The 12,933-nt window shown below is 51.4% G+C and overlaps 1 protein-coding gene across 1 annotated transcript in view; it reads left to right on the top strand.

Annotated features, from left to right (window-relative positions):
* The window catches only part of LOC101353054 (protein-arginine deiminase type-1), a 43,058-nt gene extending 31,460 nt beyond the window's left edge, over nucleotides 1-11,598 (top strand). The window contains exons 12-16 of the mRNA XM_004377204.1: nucleotides 5,085-5,229; nucleotides 6,178-6,271; nucleotides 7,309-7,388; nucleotides 8,166-8,291; nucleotides 11,365-11,598. Of these exons, the coding sequence (XP_004377261.1) occupies nucleotides 5,085-5,229; nucleotides 6,178-6,271; nucleotides 7,309-7,388; nucleotides 8,166-8,291; nucleotides 11,365-11,598 (679 nt within the window). The remainder of the gene's footprint in view (nucleotides 1-5,084; nucleotides 5,230-6,177; nucleotides 6,272-7,308; nucleotides 7,389-8,165; nucleotides 8,292-11,364) is intronic.
* The last annotated feature ends 1,335 nt before the right edge of the window (nucleotides 11,599-12,933 follow it).

The following is a 12,933-nucleotide window of genomic DNA, read 5'->3' as shown; positions in this document are numbered from 1 at the left end:
CTTCACCTAACCAGTGCTAACCACAGTACCTGGCACATAGTAACCTCAAAAAAAACCAAACCTGTTGTTGTCGGATCAATTCTAACTCATAGCGACCCTACAGAGCTGCCTCATAGGTTTCCAAGGAGTGGCTGGTGGGTTCGAATTGCTGACATTTTTGGTTATCAGCTGAGCTCTTAACCACTGTACCACCAGAGGACATAGTAGGTGCTTGAATAATTAATTTAAAAATATTTATTGCACATTACTGTGTGACAGGCACAGCTGAAGGTACTGGGGATATAACGAACGAAACAGATGAAAAACTCGCCATTTGTTGAATGAACAAATTATTTTATCCTCCAAGCCTCAGTTTTCTCATCTGTCAAATGAGATGAGAAAACTGTCCTAGCTATATAATCAGTGTTACTGGGAGTAAAGAACTCGTGTAAACCATCTTCCTGATGCTTAGGTATTGTTCAGCTGGCCCTCCTAGAAGTGGGTCCGCTTTGAAGCAGGTCAGAACTCATTTAATAAAATGTATTGATCACCTACTATGTGCCATGCACATGGTGCTTTATCCAGGTTATCTCATTTAATTCTTACAACAGCCTTAAGAGGTTGGGACTATTATTATCTCCATTTTACAGGTGAGGAAGCTGAGGCTCAGAAAAGTAAAGTTACACCCATTCATTCATGCATTCATTTACCAAATTCAGTAAATGTTGACTGAGACCTCCTGTGTGCCAGGCCTGGGCCCAGTGCTGGGGGTATAGAAATGACCAAGACAGACGAGGAGCTAGCCCTTGAGAGTTAGAGTCTAATGAGGGAGACAGGCAAGTGAGCAAGCAATTATACCCCAGTGGGGTCAGAGGGGAGATTACATATAATCCACTGTGGGTCTCAAGGAAGGCTTCTTAGAGGGAGCAACAATATTGATGAGCAATGATAAAGGGTGGAAAGATGCTAGGCCGGGGAAGAGAGAAACAAAGCCGAGCGGAATGGAACAGTGTGCCAAGCAAAGGGAACTGCATGGGCAAAGGCTTGGGGGCCAAAGAAAGCATGGCTCAATGGAAAGAAGGTTGGTGGGGATGGAGGGCAGATTGGTAGAGAACTACTGGTCAGACCTCAGGCAGGAGGGGGCTCAGGCAGGCCCGGGTGTGTGGGGGAGGAGGAAAAGGGGTAGGAGCATGGACTTTCTGCTCAGATGCTTGATGAGGTTGTCCTCCCCTCCATCAGCCTGAGGACTTGATCTTAGGGGCGAAGGGCTCAGAGAAGCAGGCTCAGGGAGGGAAGGGGCTCTCTGCATGGTCCACAAGGACTTTGCTCTTTTTTCTGGCCTTGGGCTCCTGTCCCAGTCTCTTCAGGACTCCACAACACATGTACACCCTCAGCTGCATTCCATGCACAGCCTCACTAGCCAATGAGCTGAGTTGGGAGCCTTCTTTCAGCTCAAGACTGCTGGGATTTGTTCAAGGATCCCAGAGGGGAAGGTGAAGGGTCACTAGTATGGCCATGGCCCACCTCATTGGATATTCTGCTGGGAACCAGGAACAACGCCCTTGGTGGACAGACGGGGCTGGGAGGCTCAGAGAGGGACAGCTACTTGCCTGGAACCACACAGCAAGTTAGTGATATAGTCACTGGTCTCCTTCTCCTTGGGGCCCAAGATAAAATTTGACACCCCAGGCTGCTGTCCTGTGTTCCTGCCTTAGCTTCTGACCTCAGCAGTGAACAAAACAGACAGCTTACATACATTCTAGCAGGGAGAAACAGACAAAAGGTAAACATCATAGATAAGCAAATCATATAGTGTGTAAGATAAGGGAAGTCCCAGTGAGAAGCTGACATCTAAACAAAGCCTTGAAAGAAGTGAGGGAGTTAACAAGGTGGCTATTTGGGAAGAGAATATTCCAGGCAGTGGGGACAGCCAGTGCAAAGACCCTGAGGCAGAAGTGTGCCTGAGACATTAGAACAGCAAGGAGGCCAGTGGGGCTGGAGCAGAGAGAGCAAAGAGGGGTGTGATGGGGGACAAGGTTAGAGAGCTTGACAGAGCAGAGTTCAGGTCACAACCTGGAGCTGATATTGGTACATATATCATAGGCTTATCATGAGGATTAAACGAGGTACCTAGTGTGAGGAGCCTAAGGCAGGCACAAAGTTGGCGCTCAACAAACAAACACCCTGTCCATTCTCAACTATTTTAGGTTTTCCACTCTCTGCGCCAGCCATTGAAAACTTCTTTGAGCAATTCCGCCCTCTGGTGGCAGCTGTGATAATGACTCAGAGACTAGGCCTGATGTCTTGCAAACTGCCGTCATTTTATCCATCCCCCTGCCTCCAGGAGAGCATTCCAAGGGGATTTTACTCCTTACTCAACCTTACTGTTAATGGTTGCTGTCACTTTCTACTCAGGAACAATTTCTTTTTCTGAAGCCTAGCTGTTCTTCCCACCATCTCACTGTATTTTTTAAAAATCTTACAAAGTAAACTATATTAAAATAACAGAAATATAAGAAAAATATTTCCCCTGATCCCATCCCAAAAACTAAATCAGCATTTTCATTTATTACTGTTGGCCATATCTCTTTCTAGTCTTTGTCTATGGAATATTCTATTTTATATAGACCACAGACACTGCTGTTTAAAAGAGTTCCTATCACCCCGCAAATATTTATTGAACAGCTATTATGTGTAAGAGGTTGTGGATACAGTAGTGAATAACATAGACAAAAGCTCTGCCTGTATTCTGGGGAGATGTCAGACAATAAACAAGGTAAATAAGATGGCAAGTTTGTAGCACACGGATAATACCGAGTGCTATAGAGAAAAATATCGCTGGGAAGGGGGATAGAGTGTTGTACTTCTGAAAGGCCTCACAGAGAAAGAAGGTGACATCTGAATTAAATCTGAAGGAGAAGAGGCAGTGAGTTCATGGGGACATGGGGCTGATTCCAGGTAGAGAAAACAGCAAGTGCAAAGTCCCTGAGGCAGGAGAGTATCTGATGTGTTCAAGAGACAGCAGGAGGCCAGTGTGGCTGGAGCTGAGCAAATGAAGGGGACAGAGGCAGGAGTGGCAGCATGGGGGTTGGCAGGGGCCAGACTATACAGTCATTGTAATGCCTTGGCTATTACTGTGAGTGAGCTGGCAGTGTGAGGAGGGACGTGATCTGACATATTAAAAAACCTCCTTCTGGGTGGACTGTAGAGGAACAAGAATGAAAGCAGAGAGACCAGAGAGAGGGAGATGCCACTGAGATGATCCAGGTGAGACAGCTGCCAGCTGGGCAGGTGGTGGCAGAGGAGAGGAGGAGGGGCTGGATTCTGTTCTTTAAGGTAAAGCATGTCTGTGATACATTCTTAAACCAGACAAGTAAGGGCAAGGAATGCAACCCCTTTTTTTGAAAGGAGCCCTGGTGGCGCAGTGGTTAAGCATTCAGCTGCTAACCAAAATGTTGGCAGTTCGAATCTACCAGCCACTCCTTGGAAACCCTATGGGGCAGTTATACTCTGTCCTATAGTGTTGCTATGAGTTGGAATCAACTTGAGGGCAATGGTTTTTTATGTAAAATATATTGGGGGAAAAAAAAACCTCTATATAGAAAGTATACATTTGTGTGATTGTACATGGCTATGTGTCCAGGGAAGATGGAAAACGCCAAGTATAATAAATTATTCTGATGTTTGATGAGTCACCCTTTAACCTTCCAGGCCTCAGCTGCCTCATCTGTGAAATGGGGACATTGCCCTCACCTAAGGTGGTATCAGAGCTCTGATGGCCCAGTGGTTAAGAGCTATGGCTGCTAACCAAAGGTTGGCAGTTTGAATCCACCAGCCACTCCTTGGAAACCCTGTGGGGCAGTTCTGCTTTATCCTATGGGGTCGCTATGAGTCGGAATCGACACGTCAGCAGTAGGTTTGGTTTTGGTTAAGGTGGCATCATCAGACGGTCCCTTCCATGCCCAGGCGGCTTTTTATAGTGTCTTCTCCCACAGCTCAGGGACTCCAGCTCCTGCTCCCCTGTTCCCTGCTCTAGGCATCCTTCCGCCCACCCCTGCCACCCATCTTTCCACGCCAATCCCTCCCTCTGCTAATCAAGGGTGGTTTGAAGATGCCCAGGCATCACTGCAGGAACTAGTGGGGATTAGAGAGTCAGTGTTTCATGCTAAATGACTGGGACAGTGGCTCTCAAACTTTGACACATACAAGAATCAGCTGAGATGCTTAACAAAATGCAGATTTGGAGGGGGTAGGGTGGGAAATAAGCCTCCCAAAAAGAAGATTCCTGGACCACGTCCACAAAGACTCCGAGATGCAGAGGATGTTGGGGACCCAGGAATCCTCAATTTAAACAAGCACCACCTCCTGCTGGAATCTGACCCCCAGGGGGTCCAGCCACCACATTTTGGGAAACACTGGACTGAGGGAGGGGAAGGCTAAGTCTCTTCTTGGTTTTTGAACAAAAGGCTGTGTGTCCCTTGGGTAAGGAGTCAACCTGTGAATCCCAAGCTGTGAAATGAGGATCTCAGTTCGCTTTGGCAGATGGAGCTCCCTCCTTTGACTCGTTTCGCAGGAGAAGTGGAAGTAGGGGTGGACACAGGACCTTTGGGCCTTGGGGAGAGTGTTCTGGGATGAGGGAAGCTGGAGACTCTGGGATGATGGTCAAGATGGAGAGCATATTCCTGGGAGCACCTGGAAGCTGCATCTGGGGTACACCATCTGCCACCCCCTGCCTTGGGTAGTCCTGTGGCAGCCGACACTATGAGCAGAGGGCACCCTGTGGGCTGGCACAGGCCTGGCCTTCAGTGTGCCAACATCATCTCCTCCTGGGGCCTTTTCCCACTGTGCTCCTGGCCTTGGCTTGTGCTTGGAACTGCTGGGATTGGAATCAGGGCAGACTGGCCCTATCACTTTTAAGCTGCGTGGTCCAGGCTAAGTCACTTCAGCTCTCTGAGCCTCAGTTTCCCCCTCTGGGAAATAAGGACAAAAGAGGACCCATTCAGAGGGTAGTCATGAAGCTTGATGAGGGCTGCACACAAAGCACCTGCATGGTGCCAGCATGCAGCAGGCAGGTGATGACAGCCGCTCTCTCCCTCCCTGGCCAGGTCCAGAGGTTTGACGATGACCAAGGTGGTGCGCAACTTCCTGCAGGCCCAGCAGGTGCAGGCGCCTGTGGAGCTCTACTCGGATTGGCTCTCTGTGGGCCACGTGGACGAGTTCCTGAGCTTTGTGCCCACCTCAGACCAAAAGGTGTGTCCCCGCCCCTCCTGGCGGAGCCACCTTTGCTCCTGCCTGACTTGATGGAATGGGATGGGATAGGGCAAAGCCACCTGGAACCAACTCAACCCCAGTGTCCAGAGTTAGCTTAGGGTCAGGGCAGCCTTGAGGCCAGGCCGTGTTAATCCAGGAAGGCTTTTTGGAGGAGGTCAGAGCCTCAGATGAGGAGGACACTCATTCTCACACTGGCTGGGCATTTACTTGGACCCAAACCCCTCAGCCAAGAGCCAGGAATGGTGCTGATAATAATTGGTAACGTTTACTGAATACCTACTATGTACCACATGTTTCAATTCATTTAGTCCTCCAACAAGTCCATGAGGTAAGTACTATTATCCTTGTCCCCATTTTACAGATGAGGAAACCAAGGCTCAGAAAGACAATTAACTTCTGAGGTGACACAGCCTGTAGGTGGCAGGGTAGGAGTCAAACTTAGACAGTGGGCTCCACATTAACCACCAGGCTTTACTGCCTTGAAGGGGTGACTGGGGAGGGCATGGCCCTTGGGGAGTAGTGGCCTGGTAGGGGAGGTCTCCCTGTGAGAGGTTATAGCCCAGCATGGTGAGAGCTCCGACAGAGGTGGACACAGAGTGCAGCTGGGCCAGAAGCAAAAGAAATGTCCCCTCTGCCAGTGAAGGAGCTAACTCCTGAACTGGTCTTGAAGGGAGAAACCAGAGTTCCCTGGTGGTCAGAGTGGGGAAGGGCACTCGGGCAAGAACAGTGTGGACAAAGGCCTGGAGGTGTGAGCCAGCCTAGAGGACTAGGGGAGTTGCAGACCCTCTGCGTGGCTGGTGGGCAGGACTGGGCGTGGGGGCATCCCACGAACAGCCTGGCTTCGGAACTCAAACCCTCCTGAGCTTGGGGTCTCCTTTGTCTAGGGAGAACCTGCCCCTAAGCCAATTCTCCCTCCCTCTGTGCCAGGGCTTCCGTTTGCTCCTGGCCAGCCCCACCGCCTGCCTCAAACTGTTCCAGGAGAAGAAAGAGGAGGGCTACGGGGAGGCCGCCCAGTTCGATGGTGAGCACCAGTGACCAGGTCACCTGCTGCGTGGACCCTGCTCGCTCGCTTGCTCGTCACCAACCTGGGCATTGTGATGCTTTCCCTCGCTGTCGTCCTTCACAGGCCCTTGGTCTGCAGATCTCATGCCTCTGGGCCAGCCATCACTGACTCCTGACGGTCACCGTCCCGTGGGAGCTGAGCTCTCCCTTTCTGGTGTCAGGGATGGGAAGCCTAGAGGCCAGGGGACAGCCCCAGGCACACAGCAAGGAGCCACACCCCAGGAGAGGAAGAAATGAGTGCTCTGGATGGGGTGCCGGCCCTGTGCCAGGCATTTTCTTGTTCTCGCCCCTGACTGATCTTGCCACCACCCTCTGTCTGATCTTGCCACCACCCCCTTATCCCTTTTCACGAAGGAGGAAGCTGAGGCTCAGAGAGAAGTGGCTTGCTCAGGGCCATGTAGCCAGGAAGCAGCAGAGCCAGGGGCTCAAGAGTTGGAGAGGGCAAGAAGCCAGGGCTGGCAGTCAGGGCCCTCCATGGAGCCTCCTCCAAGGACCTCCAAGGATGGCACCCACCTGCAGAGCTAGCATTGAAGGGTCATGGCATAACCTTTGGAATCCATAGTCCTAGGTTCAAATCCTGGTCCTGTCATTAACGGCTGTGGCATGGCGTGTGTGTTCTGAACCTCTCAGTGCCTCAGTTTCTCTTCTCTGAATTGAGGGTAACAATTAGCTCCTCCTACAACTGTTTTAAAGATTAATACTAAATTGAATAGGGTGCCCAGAGCATGGTGGCATTCAGTAATGGCTGTACTGTGATTAGTGGGCCCTGAGTCTGGGAGTCCCTTCCTAGGGACGCCACTAATCCATTACCAGGTTTTACTTGCAACCAGAGCCTGTTCCCTAGCGGTTTCCCAGTCTCTGGCTTTCTCCATCCTGGCTTCTGACCTTGGCACTGAAGTGGGAGGGAAATCCTGGTCTGGATTTTACAGCCCCAAGCCCAAGATGGCCCCGGGCAGTACTCCCTGACTCCAAGTAATCTCTTTCTTTCTCTTACAGAGTTGAAATATCAGAGGAAGAGAAGCATTAATGAGATGCTGGCGGACAGAAGCCTCCGGCATGATAGTCTGTATGTACAGGTGAGGGGCAGGAGCATCAGCTACTCTTGGGGCTCCACTCCCTGCCGGGAGAAGCAAGACCAGAAACTACTGGAGTTGAAGGGAGGGACTCATCTGTGGGCCTCTGGAGGGCTGGGGGGACTTGTGGGTGGAGTAGGGTCTCTGCCCTGGGAACCCTCAGTCTGATGGAAGAGACACAGCCATGCCCTCAGGAACTCCCAGTCTGATGAGGGTGGCCCTAGTCCCGCTCTGAGGAATGACTGATTTCCATAGAACAACACCGAATTCTCACGATGAAACAGCTGTGGTGAAGAAATGGGGCCTTTTGAGGGGGTGGGAGAGGCCATGGGAAAGTCAGTTCTCTTATGAGGAGAACTGGTGGAACGAGGGTGTCTGGAAGGGACAGGGTATGCTTGCCATGTGCCTGGTGCAGAGCCTGGTGCAAGGTGGCTGCTCAGTAAAAGGGAGGGGGCCCTTTCATTCCCTCCTGCAGCAGTGCCGGCCCTTTCTCCTAGACTTCTGAGATGGGACAGGAGCATAGACCATGCTGTGTCTGTGGCTGGGGCAGCGGGGTGTAGTGACAAGGGCTTTTGGAACCAGAAACTGCCTGGGTCCAAACCCAGCTCTGCACTTCCTAGCTCTGTGCCCTTGGCCAAGTCCCTTGAGCCTATCTGAGGATAGCAATGGCTCCTATTGCACAAGGCTGCTTCGGAGGGCTCTGCACAGGCCTGGCATACGTAGGCGCCTTCCTTGTCTGTCTCCTGGGTGGGCTCTGGCTGCCTCTTCTCCTGTCCCTAGAAATGCATCGACTGGAACCGCCAGGTGCTGAAGCAGGAGCTGGGCCTGACAGAGCGCGACATCATCGACATCCCCCAGCTCTTCACTCTGAAGGGCTCCTATGCAGAAGCCTTCTTCCCAGACATGGTGAGAGCCTTGTCCCTGTCCCTCAGGGTCAGCTGGGATTCCACAGGAGAGCCACTCCCTGTCCAAGGCAGTCTGGATCCTGCTGACCTCCCTGGTGTTTTTTGTTGTTTGGTTTTTACACAGATATAGAACATTTCTAAGGGTGGTGCAAACAGTTTGCGCTTCACTGCTAACCCAAAGACTGGCGGTTTGAACCCACCCAGCTTCACCATGTAAGAAAGGCCTGGAGATCTCCTTCCATAAAGATTATAGCCAAGAAAACCTTATGGAGCACAGTTCTACTCTGTAACACATGGGGTCACCATGAGTCAGAATCGACTTGACAGCAACTAACAACAACAATAGAATATTTCCATCATCACAGAAAGTTCTCATGGAACTTTACAACAGTGATTCTCGCCCGGGGGGATTCCTCCTCCCTCCACCCCAGGGCATTTTTGATTGTTGCATGCTACTAGCATTTAGTGGGTAGAGGCCAGGGATGCTGTTAAACATCCTATAATGCACAGGACAACCCCTTTACAACAAAGTGCTTCTTTTCCCCCCAAATGGAAAAAGAAAGTGTGATTTGGTCCCGAATGTTTCAACTTCTGTTTCTGGGTCTCACCTACCTTCTCTGCTCCCCGATGGGGCCCCTGAGTTGGGGCAGGTGGGGCAGGTGGGGCAGGTGGGGCAGGTGGGGCAGGTGGAGCTGCCTGCTGCCCGCCCGTCTGACTGGCAGATGAGCAGATATGATCTCACTTGGGAGGGGCCTGAGTGATGCTATCAGCACGGCCCTAGCCAAAGTGCCCATTAAGCGCTTGGGAAAGGATGTTGGGGTGTGGGCAGCTGTGGGGGGGGGGGCCAGGATGGGAGAGGGACCCTCTTCAGATTGGGGCCTTTAGCTCGAATCCTTCTCGCTGGGCAGGCCAAGGGTGTGGAATGGATACTGATTGGTGGCGGGGGAGGTGACGCGCTTCCCCAAAGGACCTGCTTTCATTCGGACTCCTCACTGTGGGCTTGAGCCTCCAGGCCCTGGCAGAGACCTCTAATGCTGGGTTTCTCAGTCTCGACACCGTCGACATCTGGGGCTAAATAATTCTCTGTTGGTCGGGGGGCTATCTGTGCGTTGTATGATATTGAACAGCATCCCTGACCTCTACTAACTAGGTTGTCACAATCAACAACGCCCTGGGGGCAAAATTGTCCCTGGCTGAGACCCCTTGCTCCAAGTTGGTGGTGCCCATTAGAGCTTTCTGTGGTGATGGAATGTTCTGTATCTGTGCAGTACAGTATGGTAGCTGCTGAGCCATGCTTGGCTTCTAAGCACTGGAAATGTGGCTAGTGTGGTTGAGGAATGAAAAGTTTAATTTTATTTAGTTTTAATTTTAATAGTCACATGTGGCTAGTGATGACTATATTAGACAGGGCTACCTGGCTCTGGTTCTGGATGAAATGTGGGGAGAAGTCTAGGCTGGAGCCCATGACTTTAGTTAGCTCTCTTTGGGCTGTGGCCTTGCCCCCACCTTCTGGAAGTCCCCTCTTCAATAGACACCCTGTCTGTCTGTGGGACTGTCTTCAGTCTAAAAAACCAAACCAAATCGGTTGCTGTTGAGTCAATTCTGACTCATAGTGACCCTATAGGACAGAGTAGAATGGCCCCATACGGTTTCCAAGGAGTGGCTGGTGGATTCGAACCAGCTACCTTTTGGTTAGCAGCCATAGTTTTTAACCACTGTGCCACCAGGGCTCCCTTTTCAGTCTAGGCCCTGCTAAATGATCTCAGCATGTCTTCACTGGAAGGGCCCGTAGGGGGCGCTCAGCTAACCCCCTTGCTTGTCAGATGGGGAAGGTGAGGCCCACAGAAAGAGAGTGGGTGATTTGCCTGAGGCGGAGCTGGGACTGGCCCCCAATCTCCCAATCTCCCGATCTCCCTCACTCAGGAGGAAGTAGAGGTGGGGCTGGCTATGGTCCTGAGTCCTTGATCATCTCCCCTCTTTGTCCTCCTGCAGCCACCCCCACCCCAGCATGTTCTGGCCCATCAGTGGACAGTCAGGTAGCTCAGGGCCAAGGCAATGGGACTGACCCCACGGGACCCTCCAGTTTCCTGTTGGCCCCAGGCATAGGGGGCACGGCACAGAAAGTATGAGGGCACCGGGTTAGGGCCAACCCACCCCACCCCAAGAGAACCCAAGACCAGCCTCTCTACAGTGGGTCTAGAGAGTCCCATTTGAACACAAAGGGCAGCTCCTTATGACCTATGGCCATCAAGCTGGGGCCGAAACTTTCTCCAAGAAACCTACATGCCCCTACATTGGGAAGACTTCCCTTTCTCAGAGTTAGGACCCCAAACCAGGTCTGTAACTGTGGAAGGCAGAGGTGCCACCAAAGATCAACTCAGGTGCCCAGGCTCCCAGCCTCTTGCCCCATCTCCTCAGCCTCCCAAGACGCCCCAGTGCCAAACTTCGGCAGAGTGTAAAGAGCGTGGGTTTTGGCACAAGTCAGACCCAAGTTCAAAACTTCAACTCACCGTTCTCTGGCTGGTGGCCTTGATTACATTACTTACCCTGTCTGAGCCACAGCCTCAGAGGGAGGCTAGGAGGTTTAGTGATGATATGGCTAGCACAGAGAAGATGCTCAGTAAATGGTAACAATGATCAGGGCTGCCAAAGACTGTTGAGCAAGATGTGTACTGCACAAGGGCACACACCTACAAAGATATTCACACTGCAGACCTTGAGGATGTGTGTATTTTCAAGTTTCTGGCAGGCGACAGTAAACTCTTGTTCTAAAAAGGTTATCATATGAAAATTCTGAGAGATGGAAGGAATTGTTAGAGGAAGGTGTGACTTTGATTCATGCAAAGTTACCATGTGGGTTACTGGCAGCCCTGGCTGTTATTAATCCTCCCTTCCAACCACGAATCTATTTCTTCTCTGCTTCTCTAGATCCTAGTTCTTGAGGTGGCCCAGGATGCTGGTGAGGATAGGCAAGATTCCTGGGATGGTCGGCCAGAGTCAGAGTCCAGAAGAGGCCCCAGGTGTAGAGTGTCCCCAGCCAGCTGACCTTCCCTCTTGCCTTCTGTCTTCTATAGGTCAACATGGTGGTCTTAGGGAAGTACCTGGGCATCCCCAAGCCCTTTGGGCCCATCATCAATGGCCACTGCTGTCTGGAGGAGAAGGTGCGGTCCCTGCTGGAGCCGCTGGGCCTGCATTGCATCTTCATCGATGACTACTTGTCCTATCACAAGCTGCTCGGGGAGATCCACTGCGGCACCAATGTGCGCCGGAAGCCGTTTCCCTTCAAGTGGTGGAACATGGTGCCCTGAGCCTGCTCCCCACCAGCCATCCTCTCTACCCACCTGCTGGGGAACCCCATTAAGGTGAGGGCAAGGCACCTCCACCTGCCCTCCATCCTCTTGAGGGAGCCTCGGGCACCTCCCCCCAAGTGCCTGCAAATGTGCTGGCCTCTGTGGGCACTGGGGTACAGGGATGGAAAGCCCACATCCCTGCCTCAGGACCCAACCCAAGAAGGACTACCCTCACTTTCCACTTGCCTTGTCCTCACCCATGGCCCCTAGAAGTGCTGGGAAAGATCAAAAGCCTTAGCACATTCAAGGATGGCCGTGAGTGGCCTCAGCTAGGGAACTCCACTTTGGGTTATTGCTGTTAGCTGCCATCTAGGTGACTCGGACACATGGAGACCCTATGTACAACAGAATGAAATGTTGCCCAGTCCTGCGCCATCTTCATGATCGTTGGTGTGTTTGAGTCTCCTGTTGTGGCTATTGTGTCAATCCATCCCATTGAGGGTTTCCTTATTTTTGCTGACCTTCCACTTTACCAAACATGATGTCCTTCTCCAGGGATTGACCTCCTGATGATGGGTCCAAAGGAAGCGAGTCAAAGTCCCACCATTCTCACTTCTAAGGAGCATTCTGGTTGTATTCTAAAACTGATTTGTTCATTCTTCTGGCAGTCCATGGTACATTCAATATTCTTTGACAACACCACAGTTGGAAGGCATCATTTCTTCTTCTGTCTTCCTTTTTCATTGCCCAGTTTTTGCATGCATATGAGGCAAGGCAAAAGATTATGGCTTGGGTCAGACACACCTTAGTTATCAAGGTGACATCCACTTTGGATTGCTGTCTCTATTCTGATGCCTCCCTTGGGCCTGAGGATAAAGACTGTGTTTGCACCAGGAATGCAACCCAGAAGGCCTGATTCTGGAGTGAGGGACCCCAGTTCCAGGCCACCTCTGGCTCTTGTAAGACGAGGAAGGGAGATCCAAGGCATCCTCTCTCCTCTACCAGTTAACTTCTCCCAAAGGGACCCCAGGCTGCGACCACCCAGCACCCCCTCAGCCATACACAGGAAAACAAGGACAGGAAAATGCAGTGTCTGATAGCCTGTTTTAAAAAAACAAAAAAGGCAACAGAAACCCTTTAATACCTGACTCCATCCTTAAAAGGGTGCTTGTTACCTGTTGCAAAAGCCTTTAATTATGAGTGCTGGCTGCTTTTGGCTCAAAAATACTGAGAGGCCACCATAGACACATCCAAACTCCCTGAGGGACTGAATTGCTGGGTGGACGGCTGTGGAGACCATGGTCTCAGGGAACATCTAGCTCAATTGGCATAACACAGTTTATAAAGACAATG

The sequence above is a fragment of the Trichechus manatus genome, unplaced genomic scaffold (genome assembly GCF_000243295.1).
Source record: "Trichechus manatus latirostris isolate Lorelei unplaced genomic scaffold, TriManLat1.0 scaffold00048, whole genome shotgun sequence".
NCBI lineage: Eukaryota > Metazoa > Chordata > Mammalia > Sirenia > Trichechidae > Trichechus > Trichechus manatus.
The sequence above is the reverse complement of the archived record's forward strand: the minus strand, read 5'-3'. Positions and strand labels throughout refer to the sequence as shown.